At 43.2% G+C, this 24,389-nt stretch overlaps 1 protein-coding gene across 1 annotated transcript in view; it reads right to left on the bottom strand.

Moving 5' to 3' along the window:
* The window catches only part of OTUD7A (OTU deubiquitinase 7A), a 156,391-nt gene that overhangs the window by 86,501 nt on the left and 45,501 nt on the right, over nt 1-24,389 (bottom strand). The window contains exon 2 of the mRNA XM_035024320.1: nt 4,619-4,801. Within this exon, the coding sequence (XP_034880211.1) occupies nt 4,619-4,801 (183 nt within the window). The remainder of the gene's footprint in view (nt 1-4,618; nt 4,802-24,389) is intronic.

The raw sequence follows: 24,389 nt of genomic DNA, 5'->3' as shown, positions 1-24,389 counted from the left end.
CCACAGCAAAAATACAGATGTCTTTGTTCTCTTGGCACTGAAACATACTTGGTTTTTTAAGCCCTGCTCTTAATAGCTAACATTTACCATAGTAGAAGAAGTCTTAAATACACGATGTTAGGGGGACACTTTCTTTTTGCAATCAATATTTGTAATAATGGAGAATTCTTCTAGCAAGGCAGAACTTCTCTTTCAATTTGCTCAGGAAAACAAAATTCAAACTAGTGTTTGAATGAGTGTTGTCTAAGCCCTGTGGCAAATTCATAAGTGTATCCACTCAGGTCATGAGGACTGCCACTTCATTTCAGATTAGCCTGCACACTGATCAGGCTCTGCGCATAAGCTGATGCCACGCTGAAGCATATCTCTGCCCACCTGAGCTCACAGAAAACCCACGCTCGTGCCTTCATCCGGAAGGAGAGCTCCCTACTTCCCCACGTGCAAGAGCAGTGGACAGAAATGTCATTAAAGTCATTTTGCTACAGCAGACTAAAAACAAGAGGCTTTTGATCCTGGGGTAAGTTGGTTTTAAATTGGTCTCAGAAGCCTCAAGTATCTGGGCATTAAACTGAGTGGTTGAGTCCCGCAGAGTATTTTTAAAATGAGTAGTTTTGATTCATCTTCAGTTGGATTCTGAGACCATGATGTCTAGTTATTTTGTATTTGGAGGAAAGGCAAAGAGAAGTTAAACCACACCGGCCATGAGAAAGAAGAGACATGGAGCACATAGGGCCTGGCTTGTCTACCACTGGGGATGGCCCTGTTGCTTCCTGCACTTGGTCCACATTCTCGAGAGTGGGAGCAGAGGAGACTCCAAGTCCTTCTGCCATGTTCTCCAGGTCTCACAAGCCATGCTGATGTCTCACCTCTTGCTGCAGACTACTGTTTCTGTATCTGCGAAAGTAGGAACTGCCTCACCCTTGGGACCCGATGGAGATGGACATCAGACATTCTTTAACACCCAAGGTGCTACATGACCCCACAATCCACTGGGCAGACTCACGATGCTGCTCTCAACAGCTGGAATCTGATGGGCAGGGTCATCCATACTCTTTCATGGCTTATCATTCAGTACCTCTTTGTCAATTGATGAGATGCTATTAGGACCTTAGGAACACTGTGATTCATAGTATAATATGATGCTATTAACCAGTTCCAAATATTAAATATTTGGAGTCTGAATGAAAAAGGCTTTTGGGGGGTGCCTGGGTGACTCAGTCAGTTGAGTGTCCGACTCTTGGTTTTGGCTCAGGGCATGATCTCAGGGTCCTGGGATTGAGCCCCTCGTTGGGCTCCTCAGTCAGAGGGGAGCCTGCTTGAGGATTCTTTCTCTCCCTCTCCCTCTGCCCCTCCCTCTGCTCACTCTCTCTCTAAAATAAATAAATAAATCTTAAAAAAAGAAAAAGTCTTCCCCCCCACCACCTCCATGAATGCATATATGTAATCACACACAGATACACACACACATTGATTTTTTAAACACGAACTCAGTGATCCTTCTTTTAGAGGTATAAATGAATTGTTTTACAGGAATGACCATGTTCAGAGTTATGCCCCAGAGAAATATAGATATTAAAGAAAAACACAGTGAGAGGACGCACAGAATTCTGCAACTATTGACAAAACCAACTCAAATTGATCTGTGATTCAGGCCAGGGGAGGTGTTTTAACTATATTTTCTTATTTTCTGTATTCTTGATGCTCTGGCATCTGGGGTATCCCTGACTGGGGAGAGGCTTTTCTTACTAGGAATAGCTAATTCTGAGAGCAAATGACTCATAGGAAAGGAGCATGCCTTTCTTATGCAAACCAACCAATCCAGAGCCCATACTCTGAACCACCTCTTCTATCTGGTTCTTACACTCCAGCAAGCAATATGTCTCTGCACCCCAGGGCAAGGTACAAGACCACCAGAGATAGCTCCTAAACCCCAGAGACCCTGCTGAAATTATTCGATCTTGGCAATCCTAAATCTGTTTACCCTGCCTTGCCTTTTCCAAGGAAATCAAAATAAAACTCATGCCCGTATTTTTCCTCTCTGTCCCTTCTGCCTCCTGACCAACCTTGGTGCTTCCCCATGTGGTCCTGCATAGTGTGCCATGTCACCTGCTTTTAGGGAACTGTGAGTCTAACAGCTTCCTTCATGATATTCTTTTCCATGTTTGCCTATCTTATCCTATCTGATTAAAACAAATCCTAGGTATTTTAAAAACAGGTGTACAAACCTTTTCTGAAAGGGACAGAGTAAGTACTTTAGGCTTTGTAAACCAAAGCCTTAGCCAATGCATAAATGAATGGGCATTGAGGGTGTTTCAATAAAAACTTTATTTAAAAAACAGACAGTAGCCAGAGTTGGCTCATGGGCCATTGCTTGCTGACCCCTAATTTATAATATGGAGACATTCATTTTCCCCGTTAGTGCATGCACTATGATTTCAAGAACTCAAGTAAAGGATACATATATCTAATTCAGAAACTATAATTTCTAATTTTTAAAAAGTACATAGGATTGTTCAAAAAACTCAATTAATGGAATTATGTGACAGACTTATTTTTTTCAGTTACATTTATCAGGCTCTGAATCCATCAACCTCTCTGGAAGCAGAGAGGAGGGTCCTTCTAGCCTCCTCAATGGGAGGATAGAATAATGGGTTCGTTGGTTTGCTGCCAGTCAAAAACAGTAGGGGCAGCCATATATACACACATATTTAGAAAACCCAAGATATTCTCTTAGAAAAAATGATTAATATTATAAGAGAATTTCTGTAAATTACTGCATAAAACATAAATATGGAAAAAGTAAGTCACTTTTCTCCATGTCTAAAATCTTAGAATCTGACTAAATGGAGAGGCATATTTAATGTTCTTGAGTGGGAAAACAATATTACAATATGCCAATTATTCTTAAAATAAAAATTCAATCCAATTCCAACCAGAATTCCAAGCTTAAGTTTTATACGGCAGAATAAAACCTCCAAAAATAGCGAAAAACTTTTGGAAAAGACTATCAGTGAAAGGAGTTGCCTTAACAGAAAGTATAGCACACGAACTACCAGAGTTAAGGTAACAGGATGGGTGACCGCACGGATTGACAGAGTCTGGAAACAGATCCAAATATATTTGGGAATTTAATATATGGCAACATTGGCATTTTAGTTCAGTGGGTAAGGAATGTTTTATTCAATAAATGTGCTAGAGTAACTCACTCTTGATCCAGAAGAAAGCAAGACTAGATTCTTCCTTATTACTTATAAAAATTTCAAATCAATCAAAAGACCTAAGAACAAAATTTTAAAAGAATATAGGAACATATTTCAGTAACTACTCCAGGAGGCCTTCTAAAGCGAAAGAGGACACCTCTCAGCCATGAATGCACAGTGATATAAACATTTTGTGTGGCAGAATATTCTGTAAACAAAGTCATAAAGCAAATGATATACCGGGAAAGACATACACATATAAAAATATATGTTCCTAGTCTTAATCACAGAGGATGCTACACGTTGATCAGAAAACTGAAAACAAATCAATAGAAAAATGGGCAAAGTATGGGAACAGGCATGTTGCAGAAGGGGAAATCCAACTGGCTAACAAACAAATGACAAGATGAAAGTTAAAACAAGACACCCTTTTCCACCCTTCACAGCAGAAAAGCAATGTAAAGCCGTTACAAAAACGTCCAGTGCTGGCAAGAGTGGAGGGAGATACCTCATTTCACACATTGCAAGCAGAAATACGTCTGGGAAAAAAGTCCTGAAGTTATTGAATTAAACATACACAGGTACCCGCACAGCAAATCCACTTTGGGAACACTGACCTAGAGAAATAAAAGCACTAGTATCTAAGATCACAGGCATACAGTTGTTTATTTTAGCCTTGCTAGTGGTATCGAAAACAAGCGAAACAAAAAAACCCAAGAAAAACCAGAATAACCATTAATACAGGAGTGGTTTAAAAATCATTGTAGGCTGTGGAATAAAATATTGAGCCTCTACTCGTGATTTACTGTTCAGTGAAACAAGTGCTCTGAGAAGCATTATATGCATTTGACCCTGATGCATTTTGAAAGAGCCCAGGGAAAGCAAGGAGGAGACAGACGAGGATGTAATCGTTGGTTATTACATCAGTGAGATCTAGGATGGGTGGGGAAGAAAACGCTGAAGTTCTCTCTATGTATCTTTGTACTGTTTCTTTCATCACGATAAACACATCTGACTTCTGTAATTAAGAAAAAGAATAGAGAAAATGGAGCCCGCGGGGCAGTGAGCTGATGGTGAACAGATCTGGGGACCCGGTGGGAAGTAAGTGAAGGGACTAGAGGTGTTTGGCTTGGAGAGACCAGGGCTCCAGGAGGAGAGCTGGCCTTTAATCACGTGGGGTCCTGGGGGAACTGGACTCCTCCTCCTGCTTTTTGGAGGCAGAGGGAGGAGCCGGAAATGGAAGCTGCAGTGCACGTTTCAGCTTGATGTGCGTGGAGAGCCCGATGTGTCCGCAGCCCAGGAGAGGTGGGTGATGACCTTGCCGTTCTTTGCACCCTCCACGCCCCCCACCCCGCTACCCCATGCAAGCCATGGCACTCTGGGGAAGCTGTTCCTGGCCTCAGCCCCTCACCAGGTACCTTGGGCAATGTCGTCCTGTCTCTGCAGGCAGGGCCGCTCCACCTTGTGGCTGGGCTGGGGCGGCTCTCGCTCTGGCTGCTTGGGGCACCTGCCCTCGTTGAACACATGCGGCAGGTTGGCTGTGTGCACTTGTCGGAGCTGCTCATAGTCACTCAGAGCGGCAGTCAGGTCCCAGTTTTTGCCTATGGCCAAGAAATGACAATATTAAGGATCTCACTGTAGGAAAAAAAACTGCAAGAAGGGTTCCTCATCAGCACGTTGACGAATGAACTTTCCACCAGCAATGCTCGTTTTTTTCAGAGGGGTAAAGTGGCCTGATGTGTAAGTAGAAGTTCACACCTGCGACTGACGTCCATCTGAAATACGTGACTCTATTTACTCTCATCGCCTTTAGATTCATGCACACACATGTCAAAACATTCTATTCCTAATTATCATGCCTTCCTCCACCCCTCTGAAAAATTAAGCTGTAGAGCTTACTCTCTGAGAGAAGCAAAATATAAACTAAATTAAAAGAATCAATAAAAAGAATCCCCAAATTTTCTTTAGGCTTTTGCTTCCAGTTTTACTTCTCTTTTTAAGCTTAATACGGGAAAAGCAGAAGCTTGGGACGTATTCTCTGTGTAAAGCCTCAGTGGGAGGCAGACTTCAGATCTCTGACCTTGAACTGGGGGAGATGCAAGCCGGGACTGGGGTCCTGGCCTGGGACAACTCTAAGCAGGGCCCCTGCGCACGGAGATGGGTGCCGGGTGTTGAAGGGGACTCTTTGCAACCCTAGGGGGAGCTGTTGTGGGGGCTGGAGCTCTGTGGGGCTCTAATTCTGAGTCTGAGTCAATGGCCTTCTGATGGACCCACGGAGGCATTGCACACTACATTCGATTCATCAGGCATCATGAGCTTTTTACAGACAAAGAATTAAAAGCCTAGCTTTCATTTTATTTTATTTTATTTATTTTTTAATTTTATTTATTTATTTTTTTTTAAGATTTTATTTATTTTTTTTAGCCTAGCTTTCATTTTAAAGAGCAAATAAAATCTTATCCTTTCCCGGTTAACTTCGAAGTGCAGGTATTAACCGTATTGACCTAATTATATGCCGAATTATGTTGTATATACAGTATCATGAGGCTTTGAGCGTATAAAATAATATTGGGACATCCTTTTTTTTTCCCCTTCCACTTCTAGTGCAGAATTGATACTATCAATCATCATATGGCCCTTGGTAATTTAATCACATGTTTTTTTTTCTCCATAGTCAGCTAACAAAGATGCAATAGTTGCATCTTTGTACCATCTTAGTGGGTAAGAAAAGCAAACTAATCTATCTGGGTCACACAGCAGAAAAAAAACAGCAGGAGCTGGTGTTTTTGTAAGTGATAATAAACGGGGTATTGGTGTAATGCAGCTGACTATTGTTAGTAGCAAAAGTGGAGGGTGGCGGTCGAGGCCATGGGGCTGGGGTACTGGCCATGACAGGGCTGGTTTTGGGAAAGGAAACTGAAGCAGAAATGTCAGAACACACTCTCGCTCTTACACGGGACTAACAGTCACAGTGTACACATCCTACCTACATGACCAAAACCTGGCATTTTCAAGTCTAGTTGTAGTGACTATCAAAGGAGCATTAATGTTCCAAGAAGACAAAGATAAGTCCCTGCCTTCAGGGAAATTATGCCTTAGCAGGGGTGATGACCTGAGTGGGCACCCTGCTCTAAGGCATGGCTGGTAGGGGGCAAATGCCCAAGGGAGGGTCAAACCTGCATGGAGGAGGAAGGTCAAGGAGAGGAGAGGTGGAGGAGGAGCATTCCTGATGCCAGTTCCTATCACAAAATGCAGACATTCCAGCATGGATGTGTGTATTAGCAGTAACATCAGCATGACGAATTCTGGTTGTGAAGAGGGATGGGAGAGCAGGGAAGCAGCGCATGTGGAGCCCCTGAGGAGCTCCAGGTGCAGCCAGGGGTGTCATCCTCCCCAGGCCCCAACAGGACACAGAAACTATTCTGCCATTTCACAAATAGAAAGTGACGCGTAGTCTGATTACAGCATTTACCCGCAGTTCCTCATTTGATATATCACGGTGTTTGAATGTGGGCCCTCCAATCTGTTTTTTTCCCGCTGAGCTGCATCTCCCATGCAGGGCTGCCCTGCACACAAAATCTGGTCCTGGCAGGGCCGTGGACCCTAATCCTGCTTGCGGGGCACTGTTATGGGGAGCCAGCCCACTCCCGCCCTACTGTGCTTCTTCCGCCCAGTGGAAAGAGTCTTTCCTGCTGCTTCTGCCTGTTCCCTACCCTTCCCAGAGCCCCCCATCCACGGTTCCCACTACAAGGCATTTGGGCCCAAGTGGGAGAGCAGGCCTCGAGTTATGTGTAGCTCCAGTAGGCCAGGCTGCAGCCTCATCCTGCAGGACAAGTGTGTGTTCCCATTGCATGCATCTGTTAGAGGATCAACTGAGACCACACTGACAAGGCAGGTGTCCCACCATCGGTGAAGGACCGTACATTCTGCTTTTCTCCCCAGTGACTTCTCACTGCTGATCTTCTGGCTTGCTCATGCCTCCTCTGCATTCTCCTATTGCTGCCTCATACTCACGCTCACTTAGCTATGCACCTGACCTGTATTCTTTTTTTTTTTTTAAGATTTTATTTATTTATTTGAGAGAGAGAGAATGAGAGAGAGAGCATGAGATGGGGGAGGGTCAGAGGGAGAAGCAGACTCCCCGCTGAGCAGGGAGCCCGATGCGGGATTCGATCCCGGGACTCCAGGATCATGACCTGAGCCGAACGCAGTCGCTCAACCAACTGAGCCACCCAGGCGCCCCCCGACCTGTATTCTTAACCAGTGAGCATCCTGGTTCTAATTGTGCTGCACCTCGTCACAGAGATTCAATCAATGTTAAGTGAGAATGAAAATGGAAGGAGGAGGGGCGGCGGCACTGTCCACAAAAGCCTAGCTCCCACATGCTCCCTTCAAAGATTTTAAAGAATTCCTCAAGGAGTCAGTACTTCAGTGTCCATGCACGTGGAAAGATTGCTGATGTGGGAAGAAAACAAGGCAGACGACAGACACATTCATCAATCGTTTAGAGAGTCAGAGCCCCTCAAGATATGCTTCCCACTCTGTACAATTCCCCAGATGGCAGCTCAGGAAAACCAGGATTGTAAATGGTGATTTATAGACACGTGGACCAGGGAGGCCTCAGTAGTTAGCTTGGCATCGGTGGGTTGTACAGGTTGTATCTAAATACAGGAAATCTAGGGGATAGGGATGGGGTGGGTCCCTGGTGGCCTGGAAGTAGGGTTTGGTGGTCAGAGATCACATGCATCAAGCTCCCCTTTCTTCTTTTCCGTTCCAAGTCTCCAAGAGTCCTAACTAATGTCACCCAGAGTCAGGATGAGCAGGAAGGGCCCAGAGGCCCACCATGACCTCACCACCACAATGGATGGGCCAAAGCCCAGATGGAATCGATAGGCTGAGTGATCATGGTGGCCATGGGCTGTGTGTGTCCCTGAAGCCAGGACACTCATTTCAAGGAAGGAATTGGTCCAATGGAACAGTCAGGAACACAGGCTTTGGGGCCTGGGTCCAGCCCTGGCTCCACCTTGTAGCTATTTCTGTGACAGTGAACATGGCATTTTACCATGCGAAACCTCAGATTACTTTTCTGTACAACTGGGGAGACTAAAATCCATCTAATGGGAATTCTTAGGAAGGTTAAGTGAGACTAGGAGGTAATGTCTGTAAAGTTCTTAGCACATGGTCCTTAGTGTTAGGATCATTCATTACAAATTTCTGCTATATCTAACTTCTATCACTTGTGATTGAAATCCAGTTAGTCAGTGGCAACTGAGATTCAAATCCAAGTCTGTTTGATTAAAACCCAAGCTTTTGAGGCTATAGTTCCCTCGAACCTGGTCTTGTTTAGGGCATCACCACTTATGGTTATAGACTACCTTTCAGACCTCTTCCCTGCCTTGCCCATCCATCATGACCCTTGTCTTCTTCTCTTGCATCCCTCACTCTCCATCCCCACTCTTGCCAATGTTTTCAGCTGCTGGGTCCTTAACTCTCTTCCCCACGCACTTACCTGATCCATGTGAAATTCTTATTCAGGTGTCACTAAGTCCATCTCTGAAACACAGCAGGCCATCAGGCCCATGAGAAAACAGCAGAAGGCTTCACTAGGACAGGGACATTTAACAGTCCTTTTTATCCTACACTCTGAATACTCCATGTCCCCTTTTCTGGCTGCTTGCCTTTTCTTGCCCTTAAAACACCTGGGTTCCCCCCATTTTTATTCTTTCTTTTCTTCTCTTAATTTATATCCTCTTTTTGAAGATTAAGACCATCTCTATGTGAATAATATTAAATCTGGTTATAATTTGTACCCTAAGCTTCAAGGCCAAATATCTAACTCTGGCAGAAGCTAGTTGACTATCCAATTTCTAGTCTCCTCTAATTCTTTCTGCACAGAATGCTGATTTATTTGAGATTGCAATTCACACAGCTAGAAATACTCATTTTTCTCCTTTAGCCAACCTGAGATCTTCAAAATATGTTTCTGTTGTTCTATCTCTCTGTGCTTACTTTGTTTCTTCTTCTGGCAATATTTCCTCCAGGCAGCAAAACAGTATGACTATATAAAAGAAGACCTCAACCCAGGGAATAAGGAAGCTACCTGTTAATTTTTTTCTTTTTGGCTATGCCTCAATTTGTGCTTATCACAATACAGTAGGTTTTCGGATTCCTAACAAGCACAGGTTTTGTGGTAAGTACCAAAACCTCTTGTATAGTTTACCAATGAAATATTCTGTGCTTTAAACTTCTAATTCATTTGATTTACTCTTAAGAGGAACATCAAATGAGGTCAGAGCTCAAGTTAAATTTAACATATGCATTTTGGCTCTCAGTGAGGTGTATGCTGCTTTAATTTAGCACAAAAGTATCACATTAATTCAGGGAAACTATAAAGCAGAGACACATAAGCTCAAAGGAAGATGTGAAACAGGAACTGACTAAACTCAGGGGGAGAAGCAAAAAAGAGTCAAAAATCCTTTCTGAAATGAAGTTAAATTATAAGGGAGCAAAGAAAAAGACCACAGACAGGACCATAAAAATGAAAAATAGGGTTGGCTCAGTTGGTTAAGTGGCCGACTCTTGATTTTGGGTCAGGTCATGATCTCAGGGTCATGGGATCGAGTCCCATGTGGGGCTTCACACACACAGTCTGCTTGAGGATTCTCTCCCTCTCCCTCTGGCCCTCCCCATACTTGTGCTCTCTTTCTCTAAAATCAATCAATCAGGACTCTGAGAAACAAACTGAGGGTTCTAGAGGGGAGGGGGTGGGGCAATGGGTTAGCCTGGTGATGGGTATTAAAGAGGGCACGTACTGAATGGAGCACTGGGTGTTATACCCAAACAATGAATCATGGAACACTACATCAAAAACTAATGATGTAATGTATGGTGATTAACATAACATAAAAAAAACTAATGATGTATGGTGATTAACATAACATAATAAAACAAAAGGAGAAAAAAATAAAATCAATCAATCTTTACAAAAAAATGAAAAGCAAAGTGGAAAAAGTGAAACAAAAAATAAAAGCTTACAGAGAAATGGTAAATATAGAATATAGGGAAAGACATACAACATACACATAACTGGAGCCTAAAATATGAAATCTAAAATAATGGAAAAGAAAAAAGAATTTAAAAACTATTTTAACAAAGCAAACTTCTGATACAAAGATTTGATTCTATATATTGAAAGGGCACACTGCATAAAATGAAGTTGTCTTAGTTTAATCAATACCAAGATAGATCCTTATAAAATTATTGTGTCTTAAAGATAAAGAGAATTCTTTGAATATTTAAGCAAAAATATTTAAGCAAAACATACTTCTTGGCAGCCACATTCAATGCCTGAAGTCAGTGGGGTCACATCTACAAGATACTGAAAGAGAGAAAGAAGTGTGGGCTAAAAAATCTTTATGCCCATCGAGGCTATCCTTGCATGTATAAAGGCTGCAGACAAACCATTTTAAACATGTACGAGTCCAGGAAATATTACTCAAGTGGATCTTCCTTGAGAAAACTACTAGAAGATGCGTTCCAGGTAATCAAAAGATGAATGGGGGGTTGGCAAAGAGACAGGCAGCAGTAAATTTATTTAACTGTATATCTATGAAAAAGCAAAGGTACAGATACAAGCGCAAGAGGAGAAAGTTAATAGACTCCTAAGCAAAAATGGTACAATCAACAGAGTGGTAGAAGGCAGAAAGTAGAATCAACTGACAGTTGCCTCAGATAGGCTACATGGGAGCACAAAATAATATTTAGAGTTGAAAGATCAAATACAAATACGTAAACATTTTTAATAGTACAGAGGTGAATGCCAAAAACCAGAGAAAAGATATACTAATGATTAAATTGGATGGGAAGAGACAGAAAAAGAGGAGGGAGGAGGAAGGAGATACAAGCTAATTTTATTGAGGCAGATCATAAGAACAAATATTGTCTAAAGAAAAAAAGGAAATGGGATGTTACATAAAGGTAGAACTTTAAAAAGTAAATCACTAGATAAAAAATGCAACTTTTCTAAATATCAGAAATATATTTTTAAATAAAAAGCTAGTAAAATATATTGAAAGACATTTGAAATACTTATACATAAAAATAGAAAATATGATGGAACTAAGAACCACCATATCTGTCAGAGGTCAATACCTTTAGACAGACTTGATGCAACTATTTAAATAAGAGGATTTTCATATTATTTCATGAAGCAAAGTCTAACTATTTGCTGTATATAAGAGACCTATTGAGAGCAAAGTGATTCAGAAAGGTTGCAACTAACAGGGAAGGACAGAGGTGTATCAGGTTTACCAGGCAAAGATAAAACAACAAAAACAAAAAGCAATATAGAGGACATGATCTTACATCAAACAAAGTAAAATTCAGGCCAAAAAGCATTATTTAAGATGAGGAAGGCCACTTCATAACCCTAAAGGGTTCAAATCATAATGGAGATGTATTAATCATGCTCTTTCTTTTCTGTAGTTTTGAGGTCTTGCTGACCCAGGAGGGACTGCCCTTCTCAGGGCTATCTGATTCTTCATGATACAAACTACCTCCCTGCAAGTGTGCCTTTTATGTGCAAACCAGATAATCCAAACCCCTCACCCCAACCATGTATGATCAGGCTTTCACACTCAGGGCAAATGCTCCCGTCTGCTGATCACCCAGGGCCAGGTACAACTTGGGACAGCCTCTCCAGCCTGGAGCCTACTAAAATTCAAACTAGCCAATCCTAAAACTGCTTATCCTGCTTACCCTGCCTTACCTGTTCCTTCCTGCAGAACCCACACTAAAGGTTCTTGCTCATATTTCCCCCATTCCCTGTGCTTCCTGACTGACCTGGTACTCCTCTGTGTGGCCCTCGTGGCATGCCTCCTGTTCCTAGGGAACTTCCTCCTTCTTGACAGTGATTTCCAGGCCTGTGTGTCTTATCAGACCTGATTAGAACAAATCTCAGATACATATTAAAACAGAAGACATAAGAAGTATGAATATATACATACTAAATAGAAAAGTAGAAACTTTACAAAGCAGAAATTGCCATGAAACACTGAGATAAACACACTACCTTTACTATTAACAAGAGAATGCCATAAATAGCAGGATAGATTATAATGTGGGAACAAACAGCCTCCAAACTCTTGAGGCTATAACAACGAAGGCTTGCTTTTTGCTCAAGCCATGAGTTGGCTATGGGTTGGCTGAGCTCTGTCATACCTTCTCATTTCAGGATTCAGGTGGACAGAGCAGCTGGTCTTAAAAACTGACTATCAGTCTGACAGAGGGACAAAAAGCCCTGGAGTATCTCCCATTAACAATCAAATACATTGGCCCAGTAGTGACGTCTCACTACTGTTCACAACGCATGGCTCAAACTAGGCACAGGGTCCCATCCAACCACAGGAGCCAGGATGGGCACTTCTCCCATGCACACACAAGGGGGGCAGTCAGATTATGGTACATTGTCCTTAAACAGTGCTAATGACTAACACAGGGTGTAAAATTAACATACACACACAAAAGATAGCCTTGGGATGCCTGGATGGCTCAGTTGCTTAAGCGTCTGCTTTCGCCTCAGGTCATGATCCCAGAGTCCTGGGATCGAGTCCTGCATGGGGCTCCCTGCTCAGAGGGGAGTCTGCCTCTCCCTCTGCCCATCCCCTCCACTTGTGCTTGCGCATGCTCTCTCTCTTGCAAACATAAATAAAAATCTTAAAAAAAAAAAACCCAAACCAAGAAACAAATACACCGAGAAACCATTTTACACATATCAAAGTGGTGAATGCAAAAGTTGGCAACCCCACCTGGTTACCAAGTTTGTTGGTAAACAGGCTCACTCATCCACCTGCTGCTAAAAGTACAGAATGATATAACCCCCACACAAGACAATTTCCCAGCATTCATTAAAATTACAATGCATTTATCCTGTGACCCAGGATATTCTATCGAAGCAGCTCTTTTCAAGAGTACTGACGAGCCTGATGTAGAAAAATCCAAGGTCATTTCTCTGTCCCCCATCAGAAAAGCTCTCTCTTCTTGATTTACTCTTTCTGTGGGGAGGAAAAGGGAGGGATCTAATGTACAGCATGGTGACTGTCATTCTCTTACTTCTAAGACATTGCACTCCCCTAGTCATCCTCTTATTTCAATGGCTGCTTTACTCCTTTCCCTTTAACAGCACTTCTTCCTCCTTCATGAAATCCCTAGATGTTGTCATTCTTCAGTGCTCAGATCTGGGTCAAACTCTGTTGGGAGGTATTTGAAAGACTTTTACTTCTGACTTAAAGGACTGTAGACTTAAGAGGAGAGCTGATCTGTACTGTTATTCCCTGATCTTCCTGACTGGAATTGCAGACATGATACCTGGAGCTGTGGCAATCATCTTGCAAACATGAAGTAACAAGCATGAAAAGGCCAATTGCTAAGAATCCTGAGTGAGGGGGAAGAAGCCCTGAATAAGAATCTGGACAGATTACTGCCAGCAACTCCCCAACTAATAAAGAAAAAAGAGAGAGGACAGAGGCCTACACTGAGACCTAAGTGTTCGGCATGAATCTGACAGGACACTCAAGATGGGATATAACTTGGGACTTGGAGGATGATCAAAGGTGCTCTCATTTAGGCTGAGACCTGAAAGAAGTGTGAAAGCTATTCTGGCAAAGACTCAGGAACAGGAGGAGCAGGGGGAGTGGGCTGGGAAGAGGACAGCACATGAATAAAGCTGGAAGTGAAATGACGTGGTACATTAAGGCACTGAAGGTAGTTAAGATGAATACAGGCCCAAGAGGAGCCAGGAGAGGCTGCTTGGGAAGGATGCAGGAGGGAAGATGGAGGTGTTGAGACAGAGCGCTCCTTGAGGCGTCTTGTGAAGTATGCGCTGGGGTTTGGACTTTATCCCAAGGGCAAACATGAGTCACTGAAGCATTGCCAAAGGAGTAGGGCTTGATCAAATTTTTATAGAAAAATAAAGTATTTGCATTAAAAAATTACTCTGGCTAAATAGCAGAAACTGCATTAGAATTGGGGAAGCCGGAAGCAGAAAGAACGTTAGGAGGGACCTGTAGCAATACAGATGAGAAATGAGATGGCCTGGCCCAGTGACAGTGAAGATGGAGAAGAGGGGGGTTCTCCTCATTGCTGGACTGGAGGGAGAGGGACAGGTGAAGGCAGGTGTCTAGAATCTCGCGGACTGCTCAGGAAATGGCTGGCTGAGTTACGGTAATCCACATCTGGAAGATTACTCAGCCATTAAAAGAATGAATTTGCATATACAACTGATTTGAGGGGATTTCAGTGAAGTAGTTTTGAGTGAGAAAAACAGTATGATGACAGTGTGTGCACCATAATCACCTTTAGTGACACAAAGCAAACACAGCTCTGCCTGGTCCACATCCAGCATCATCATGCCTTAGCATTCAAGGTCAATTTTGCACACCCCCGCTGCCTTTGCACACCCTTGCTCATCCCAGGAGAGAAGTGTGAGTGAATGTTCCTGGAATTTCCTTCTCAGTAGAGTTCTGGCAACAGCCTCCAATGATAAGCATTCATGCAAGATTGACCGGAAGGCTGAGCACAGGCTGGTTTTCCATGGAAGGTTGCAAGCAGATGCCTGAGCAGAAAGCAGATGGAGATTGGCTGTGGCTTTGGGGCAAACTCCTGAGAAGCATCTGTTTGGCAATCCAGCTGCTGGGGTGGGTTGGCGGGGGGTGTCTTGTGATTCCTGAGGCTGCAAGGACTTCCAGTGAGCACCAGTGAACCTCCCACTGTGAGCACAGCTTCTCTGATTTCATGTGCTTTCTTTGGTTTATAAACATCTAGTTCTCTTTCCTACTTGGAATACCTAGAATGACTTCTGTCTTCTTTACCAAATGCTGATGGATACAGAATTTGGTATTGGAAATGGTTCCAGGGAAGCAGAAACACAAAGATGAGACGAGTTCTCTGATGCTGTAGAAAAGCCAACAGCTGTTATCAATTGACACTGTGATGCAAAGATGGGGTATAAGGACTGTGGTGGGTGAACCCCCCTGACTGCACTGGGGAGCATGTAGGAAAAACAGTCAGCAGTAGGACAATGAGCAGGAAAGACTGGACTTTGAAAACTGGAGAACACTTCGTGGGTTCTGATTAACCTGGGGTCCTTGACTCTCCAGTTTCCAGAGCCTCCTGATCAGCAGAAGCAGCCCCTCCTCCCTTGACCAAGACTAGTATCCCTCCACCCATTGTCTGAAGACCTGGCAATGACATCTTCTGAGCAGGTGTGTTTCAGGGAGACGTCCAATTCACCTTAAAACCCAGGTCTCTTAAAAGTTTTCGGATTCATGACTAGGAAGATGGCCTGGGATAAAGTCCCATATACACCAAAAGAATTCTAAGGTTTTTGCCAAGAGAAATCTAGAGTGCATAGGATTAGATTTTACAAATGTTAAACTGAGAATTGACCAAATGTGCCAATGGCAGAAGCAAAAGACTCTGGACTCCAGGAAACAAATTGAGGGTTGCAGAAGGGAGGGGGGTGGGGGGATGTGGTAACTGAGTGATGGGCATCAAGGAGGGCACATGATCTGATGAGCACTGGCTGTTATATGCAAATAATGAATCACTGAATACTACATCAAAAACTAATGATGTACCATATGTTGGCTAATTTAATTTAATAAACAAAAGGTGCAGAGTCTGGAAATGAAGGTTTGGGTACTGGGTGATGGCAAGGGGAGCAGGGCAGGTGCCATGGAAGAAGGTGTTACAAACTCCCCAACTGGAGTATGCAAGGGGCAGGATTCAAGACATGGTTTGCATATTTTCTCCCTTGCTTTGTTATTTATCTATAGGTATATATGAATCAACTCATGCCCTTCTTCCTTCCTTGTCACATAACATAAAGTAGGCTAGGTGTGATTAAGCTCCTAATTTAGTCTTCAAGTTATAGTTTACCAAAGATGGGTCATGGTCTCAACCAGGTGAGGAACGAACACAACTCAAGATGGGTTTGGGACGTATGGGGCTTTGTATCTCCTGTAGGTGGTGAGAAGTGAGCACATCTTCAGTTGTATGGGGGAACTGGCAGGATGTGATGTTATTGTGGTTGCTTGTTAATATGGGTCAAGGATATGTATGGATGAGGATATGAGCAAAGGGACGGAGAGTGCTAGAGAGTCCACCGCCAACTCAGTCACTGCCTTCTCTACACTCCCTTTTTCATTTTCCTCTGCAAAGTAGGGCAGAAGCCTGCAGTGACATTCCCAGAACTGCTTTCCTGATAGGCTCCAGGTTCTAAAGGAGAAGCACTCATGCAAGGTTTGCAAGGCTGCAAGAAGGAGAAGCCATCATGCTCCAAGGCCAGCTGTGGGCAGCTCCAGTGAACCCCATACTCAGTAGCTTGTGAGTCACAGCTGCTTCTAGGAGAGTGCCTACAAAGGAGCTGCTCTGTGCTTGGTGCAGTAGGTAGCAACAGCAGCAGCTGGCCCCTCTGACATTCCTGAAGTTGACAGTGACTCCCAACTCACCTGCTTCTCTCTGTGGCATCCCTGACCTTTGTTTCATCAACCCTTCCAATGGCGGTGCAAGACTCTAAGTGCCGGTATTAAAATTAAAATGCATCTCACTTGCAAACCTAAAGTGTGTTAGGTGTTCCTAATAGAGCTTGGCTCTGTTCATACATGTATATACATATGTCTGTCTCTCTCTGTTTAATATATATTACATATGTATCTGCAGATGATTATTTGAGCTTGGAGAAAAATATGGAAGATTGTTAATATGGGTTTCTAGTAGTTGGTGATGATATGCATAGAATGGAGAAGGAGGGGGCAGGGCAAACAAGCAAAAAGGATTTTCTAGAAACAAATGATATGTATGTTATGATCCATTATGCAAAATTATGTATCTGTGTGTATGTGGATGAACATATTAAAATTGGGAAAGGTAGGTGGGGCTAGAGTAGACATTCTGCAGGAATTCTGAAGGACGAGGCTATACTGGTCCACCCTATACCCTCTCTGGGGAGGAAGTTTTGCAGCCAGTTACTATTATGTGATTGTCATCTAACCCTTAATATTACTCATACCTATTTGTCCAGTTTCTTTCCTCCAAGATAGAAGGACCACAGAAGTGCAGGGGTATGGAGAGAGACCAGAGAGACTATGCAGAGGGTGGATGCTGTTCGGCAGGAGCCATCAGCCTCAGCTCTGACAGTTAATTTTTTTAAAATGAACTAAACTTTTTAAAAAATTGAAGTATAATCGACATACAGTGTTATATTAGTTTCAGGTGTACAATATAATGATTCAACAATTCTAAGCATTTCTCAGTGCTCATCTCATTAAATGTACTCTTAATCCCCTTTATTTCAGTACCCCCTCCTTCCCTCTGGCAACCACCAGTTTGTTCTCTGTATTTAAGAGTCTTTTTCTGTTTGCCTTTTTTTCTTTGTTCGTTCATTTGTTTTGTTTCTTAAATGCCACATAGGAGTGAAATCATATGGTATTTATCTTTCTCTGACTTACTTCACTTAGTATTATACCCTCTAGTTCCATTAATTTTGTTACAAATGGCAGGATCTCATCCTTTTTATGGCATACACACACACACACAAACACACACACACACATACATGCCACATCTTCTTTATCCATTCATCTATGGATACGAGTACTTGTGTTACTCCCATATCTTAGCTATTGTAAATAATGTTTCAATAAACATAGGGATGCATGTATCTTTTCAAATTGGTATTTTTATACTCAACAGTGAAAAACTGGGAGCTTTCCCTGTAAGATCAGGAACAAGAAAAGGATGTCCACGCTCACTACTTTTATTCAACATAATACTAGAAGTTCTAGCTATAGCAATCAGACAAGAAAAAAATAGGCATCCAAACTGATAGGGAAGAAGTAAAACTGTTGCTATTTGCAGATGACATGATACTATACATAGAAAACTCTAAAGATTCCACCAAAAACTACAAGGACTGATAAAGGAATTCAGTAAAGTCACAGGATACAAAATTAACATTGAGAGATCCGTTGTATTTCTACGTACTGATAATAAAGTAGCAACAAGAGAAATTAAGAAAATAATCCCATTTACAATTGCACCAAAAATAATAAAGTACCTAGGAATGAACTTAACCAAGAAGGTGAGAGACCTGTACTCTGAAAACTATAAAACACTGATGAAAGTAACTGAAGATGATATAAACAAATGGAAAGATATTCCATGCTCATGGAATGGGAGAACAAATATTGTTGAAATGTTCATGCTCCCCAATCTACAGATTTAATGTGATCCCTATCAAAATACCAACATTTTTCACAGAACTAGGACAAATAATACTAAAATTTGTATAGAATCACAAAAGACCCTGAATAGCCAAAGCAGTCTTGAAAAAGAAGACCAAAGCTAGAGGTATCACAATCCCAGATTTCAAGATATACTACAAATCAAAACAGTGTGGTACTGGCACAAAAACAGACACACAGATCAAGGGAATAAAATGAGCTTAACTTGGATGGAAGTCTAAATTCTATACATACAGTGTAAATAGCTCAAATATTTATAAATTTAAAACATGGCTATGGTGTATTAAATGTCAAGTCCTCATATGACTGCGAACGGGGTTTTCTACACACACGCCTCCCAGGGCTGTCTGTAAAGCAGACATTCAGTCCTGATGTCCTGCGATTTAACCCATGTGATCAGAGGTGGGTGCGTGAGGATGCAAAGAATAGTAAGTGTCAGGCATGAGGTTCTGGAGCTTATAAACAGAGCATAACTTTTAAGTATTTCCAAATGCTTGGGCTCTCTACACTCAGGATGCAATTCATCTAAACAGTGATATCACAAGATGTGATAAACCATTTTCATAGTAGCTGAAGGACTATCTAAACTGGACAGTCAAAAGCTACAGGACAGGGACGGCTCCCATGCTGCACCCTTAGGAAAGCCATGGATCCAACGTGTGGGCTCCCAGTTCAGGTAGGTACCCATGTGCGCTGATGATATAAATATGAATGAGGACCGATGTGTGTTTCTTAAGAGCTGACAGAGCAAGAGGTAAAAAAGGCATGCAAACACCTGCTGTGGACCGAGGTAGAAGAGAAGTCTGTATGGAGAGCTGGGGGTCTGCAGAGGGGACCATGTGCCCCATTATTTGTGGATGAAGTGTGGAGGTTCCCAGAAGAGGAACAGGAAGGTCAGTGCAGGGGAAGAGCATATGCAAAGGCTCAGAGGCTTGCAAAACCAGTTTCTGCCCCACAAATTACACAGATGTGGTGGGGTTCCAGGGAGGTGGGAGCTGATCAAAAAAAAAAAAAAAAAAGAAAAGAAATGGCCATGAAGTGGCACACAGGAGCTTTATGGGGTGATGCTTGCATGTGGAAAGTTTCTCACAGGAGGAGGCTGTGTACCAGAGACCGCGTGGGTGTTTCTACTCAGAAGGGGAGGAGGGCAGGGGAACTCCCAGGAGAGAGGGGGTTAGAGGGGAGGCTTCTGTGTCCAGGTGATGTCACTCAGCAGCACTGTGGGGAGTCTGGGGCAGAGAAGTCCAAGGGCAGCAGCAGCCTGAGCTCTCATAGCCACAGGCTCTATCTTATCAATGGCCAGCAGATGCTGGGGGAAGATTCACAGCGAATGCAAAGCAGGAAGGCTCTCAATGTATAAAAAAAATCTGCTTAAGTAGGCTATGTTTAAAACAAATGGATGTGTGAAAATTTTGAGTTTGGGCTGGCAGGTTTGGGGCGAAGGGGACTCAGCCTGCAGGGAAGAAACAACCAGCTTTGGAGCCAATACAGAGATCTTTGGCTCATTCATAAAACAAGAGGTCAGCAAGGCTGCCCCACAGAGTTTGACCCTAGAGGACCAAAGTGATACTCTCTCGGGTGGAGTTCTAAAAATACATGTTTTGATTTCAAAGTCTGAGATGGATTTTGTAAAAATATCACTTGTTTTAGAGGACAAATAGATGAATTCCGTGGCTGGCTGTGCCCAGTCACCCACCCTGCCTTGGTCCCTGGTGTCTAAGCAACACCATTCCTACCACTGCTTCTGTGGGGGTGGAAACCTGTCCCCATAAAACCTCGTGGTGCAGAAAGTAGAGCTACCTTGTGACTCGGTCTTCTCTGTAGCCAAGCCCCCCAAGCTACTCACTCAGGCAGCAGCTGAAGCAACTTCATCAACTCAAGTCAGGTCTCCCAGCCTTTAATCTTAAAATCACATTTTACAAGGAATCTGAACACTGATGTTCATAAAGTCAAAGATAGTTAAGTCAACTGCTAAAATAAAAGATTCAGTTCTGATAATTAAGGGGTGCTCTGCTGAGATTGACAGCCACCTTCTAACGTGGGGACTGTCCACCCTGAGTGTGCATCCTCACTCTGCATTCTGTGCCTTTGATCTGCACGGTATTTAAGAAAAAAATGCACTTCATTCAGTTAATCTGTTTCAGTTAAAAATTCCTGAGGCAGCTTTTTAAAACTGAAATCAGACCGAATCCTGAAGATCTGAGAAATACATCACTGTCTGTCTCGTGGAGGTTGGCCAACCTGGGAGAGTCTGGTAGACACCAAGAAGAGTCTTGATTATTTGTGGTTTCTAAAGAAATCCTTCTAGATCTTTCCATCCAATTCTACTAGGAAGCCTGCTAGCTCGCCTCCCACAGCGTGTATATACATGCTAACAATGGAGACTACCTCAGCTATGGGGTCCAGGCTTCACAAAGCAGCCAGGTTCTTCCCTGGGGAGCTGGGGGGCTCTGGAGGAAGACCGGCCCCGCTGAGCCCCGACATAGTCAGACAACCACCATGGGACGTTCATCAGTCCACACAACTGAGACAGAAAGGCTGTGTGGCCTCCCAGGATATTTTCTGCTTGTTCAGATTCAGTGAAATCCTGCCAGGATGCTATGTCTACAAAACGGTCCAATCATAACGATGTAAAGATTGGGATTCTGGGCAGCAGGGCCTGCCCCCTGGTGGAGAAGGCAGCGTGCCCAGGAGAAGCAGGACAGAGCTGGAGGCAGGTGCAAAGCCCGCTGTGCTGTGTAAGGCCTATGGGCCAGGGGGCTGGCCTTGCCCACGAGGCCTGTGTGTGCACCCAGCAGGCATTCAGGGGGTGCTTACTATGTGCTGCTGTAGTATGCTGGCACCAAATAGCTCCCTGATAAGGTGAGAGACTCAAACAGGTAAGAGTCCTGTGCTGTTCGGAGGACAGCATTCTCAGTCATTAGAACAGCAAGGTCAAACCCTGCACGGCTGCAGGTCCACACGTGAGCAAGGTGGCCTGTGCACAGACTGTGCAAGGTGGGGTGTGGCAAAGATGCAGGATTTGATTTTGGGAGAGACTTGACCCTTGGTAGACTCACAAGCTGCAGAAAGGATGTTCTGACATTCTTTTATTTAATTTAAAAAAATTTCGTGGTATCACACGCAGCAGAGTGAATGCCCAGATCTGTGCTCAGTTTGAGGACTCTGGTCGAGTGCACGCACATGTGTAACCACCGCTGCCGTTCGGAGCTGGACCGCGTCTGTCACGCCCAGGAGGGTGTTGTGTCCCCTTCCAGCCAATGCCTCTGTGGTGGTTTCCTGCTGCTGGGGAGTGAACGGTCACATAGATAGTGGCCCAGAGTCCTGGGGCTCTGCGGGCTTCGCTGCTCTGAGTCGCAAAGGGCTGTGTTTCTTTCTGGAGGCTCTAGAAGAGCACCCACTTCCAGGCTCATTCCCATTGTGACAGGATTCAGGTCCATGCGGCGATAGCATGGACTCTTCAGCTCCTTGGGGGCTGTCAGCTGAGCGTCATCAGCACCCCCAGAGACCACCTTGTTCCTTGGCCCATGGCCCCTTCCTCCATCTTCAAGGCAGCAATGGCAGTCAAGTCCTCTTCCCACTTCGAATCTCTCTGAACTTTCCTTCCATGTCTCTCGGAGTCTTCTGCCTTTCTCTGTTGCTCTCAAGGGCAGAAGATTATCCCCCAGATAGTCCAGAAAAATCTCTCTATTGTAAAGTCAGCTGATTAGCAATGTGCATTTCACCCGCGAAGCCCCTCTGCAGCAGTACCTAGATCAGTATCTGATTGCATATCAGGGAACGGGAATCCCGGGGGGGGGGCATCTTTGGAGTCCTGCCTTCCGCACAGCCCCCGTTTTTGAGCTCCTTCTAAATGGAGTCACGCAATATTTACTTTGCTGTGTCTGGCCTGTTTGCTCCGATTAAGATCTCTGAGAGTCACCCCATGTTGTAGCATGCACGAAGAGTTCATTTCTTTTTATTGCTGAGTAGTACTCCATCGAATGGATACGCCGCACTTAGTTTATCCATCTGCTTGTTGAAAGATTTGTGGGTGGTTTTGAGATTTAGGTGATTATGAATAAAACTGCTATGAACCTTCATGTACAAGCTGTTTTGTGGACACATGTTTCTTCAGTAAACACCCAAGAGGAGAATTGCCGGATCAAGGGGAGAGTGTATTCTTAATTTTATAAGAAACCGCCAAACTTTTTCAAAGTGGTTTTATTATTTTGCTCTCTTACCAGCATTTACTCCACATCCTTCTACCACTTGGTATTGTCAGTCTTCTTAATTTTAACCATTTCGGTGAGCGTGTAGTCATATTGCATTGTGGTTTTAATTTCTATTTCCCCGATGACTGATTTGAAAATCTCTTCCTGTGCCTACTGGTCATTCACCTATCTTCTTTTTATTTTATTTTTTTATTTTTTTTTGAAGATTTTTATTTATTTATTTATTTGACAGAGAAAAGACACAGCGAGAGAGGGAACACAAACGGGGAGTGGGAGAGGGAGAAGCAGACTCCCCGCTGAGCAGGGAGCCCGATGCGGGACTCGATCCAGGGACTCCAGGATCATGACATGAGCCGAAGGCAGTCGCTTAACCAACTGAGCCACCCAGGCGCCCTCACCTATCTTCTTTTTAAAAAGTCTTCCACTCACTTTTATATTGGGTTATTTATATTTTTATAATTAGTTTGCAGTTGTTACTTACATATTATTTATATATTTGTAAATTATATTATATATTTATAAATTACATTATTTTATATATTTATAAATTATGATTAATTTGTGGTTGTTATTTATACAAGTACTTTATCAGATATGTGTTTTACATCCCAGTTTGTGGCTATTATCTTGAGACTGTCTTTGGAATGAACATTTTTTATTTTTAATGAAATTCAATTTATCACTTATTTTCCCTTTCATAGTTAGTCCTTTTTTTGACCTCTCTAGAACATGTTTGCCAACTCCAGGGTCAAGATTTTTTTTTCCCATGCTTTCTTCTAGAAGCTTTATAGCTTTTTACATTGAGATCTATAACCTATCTTCAAGTAACCTGTATGTATGGTGTGAGACAGAGGGTCAACCTTTTCCTGTTCTACCTGCCCTCCCTCCCTCCTTCCCTCCCTCTCTATATTACTTTATAGTTATTCCAGCACCTTTGGTTGAAAAGACTTTTTCCTTTCCCTTAATGAGTTTTTTTTTTTTAAACAACCTCAATTAATGGCCAGCACGGGGCTCCACCTGGACTCTTTCCTGTTCCACCATGCACTGCTTGTCTCTCCTGACCTGAGCACCACACTGTCCCGATTACTGCAGCTGGAAGTCAGGCACTGTGGTCCTCCAGCTCTGCTCTCCCACTGTAGGGCTGTCCTACCTCAGGTCCTCAGAGAGTCAGTCAATCCCAATCAAATTCCAGCACTTTTTTTTTTTTTGAGAAACTGATAAGCCTATATTTTAAAATTTCTATGGAGATGATTTATATTTTACATTTCACTTTTTAAATTTTTTATTTAAATTAAATTTAGTTAACATATAGTTTATTATTAGTTTCAGGGGTAGAATTCAGTGATTCATCGGTTGCATATAACACTCAGTGCTAGGGGACGCCTGGGTGGCTCAGTCAGTTAAGCGTCTGCCTTCGGCTCAGGTCATGATCCTGGGGTCCTGGGATCGAGTCCCATGTCAGGCTCCTTGCTCAGCGGGGAGGCTGCTTCTCCCTCTGCCTGCCGCTCCCCCTGCTTGTGCATTCTCTCTCTCTCTCCCTCTCTCTGACAAATAAATAAAATCTTAAAAAAAATAAATAACACCAAGTACTCATCACATCAAGTGCCCACCTTACTGTCCATTCCCCAACTACCCCATCCCCCCACCCCCTCCCCTCCAGCAACCCTCAGTTT

This window comes from Mirounga leonina, unplaced genomic scaffold (assembly GCF_011800145.1).
Source record: "Mirounga leonina isolate KUSES-001 unplaced genomic scaffold, KU_Mleo_1.0 Mir_178, whole genome shotgun sequence".
NCBI lineage: Eukaryota > Metazoa > Chordata > Mammalia > Carnivora > Phocidae > Mirounga > Mirounga leonina.
This window is presented reverse-complemented; position numbering and strand designations above follow the sequence as displayed.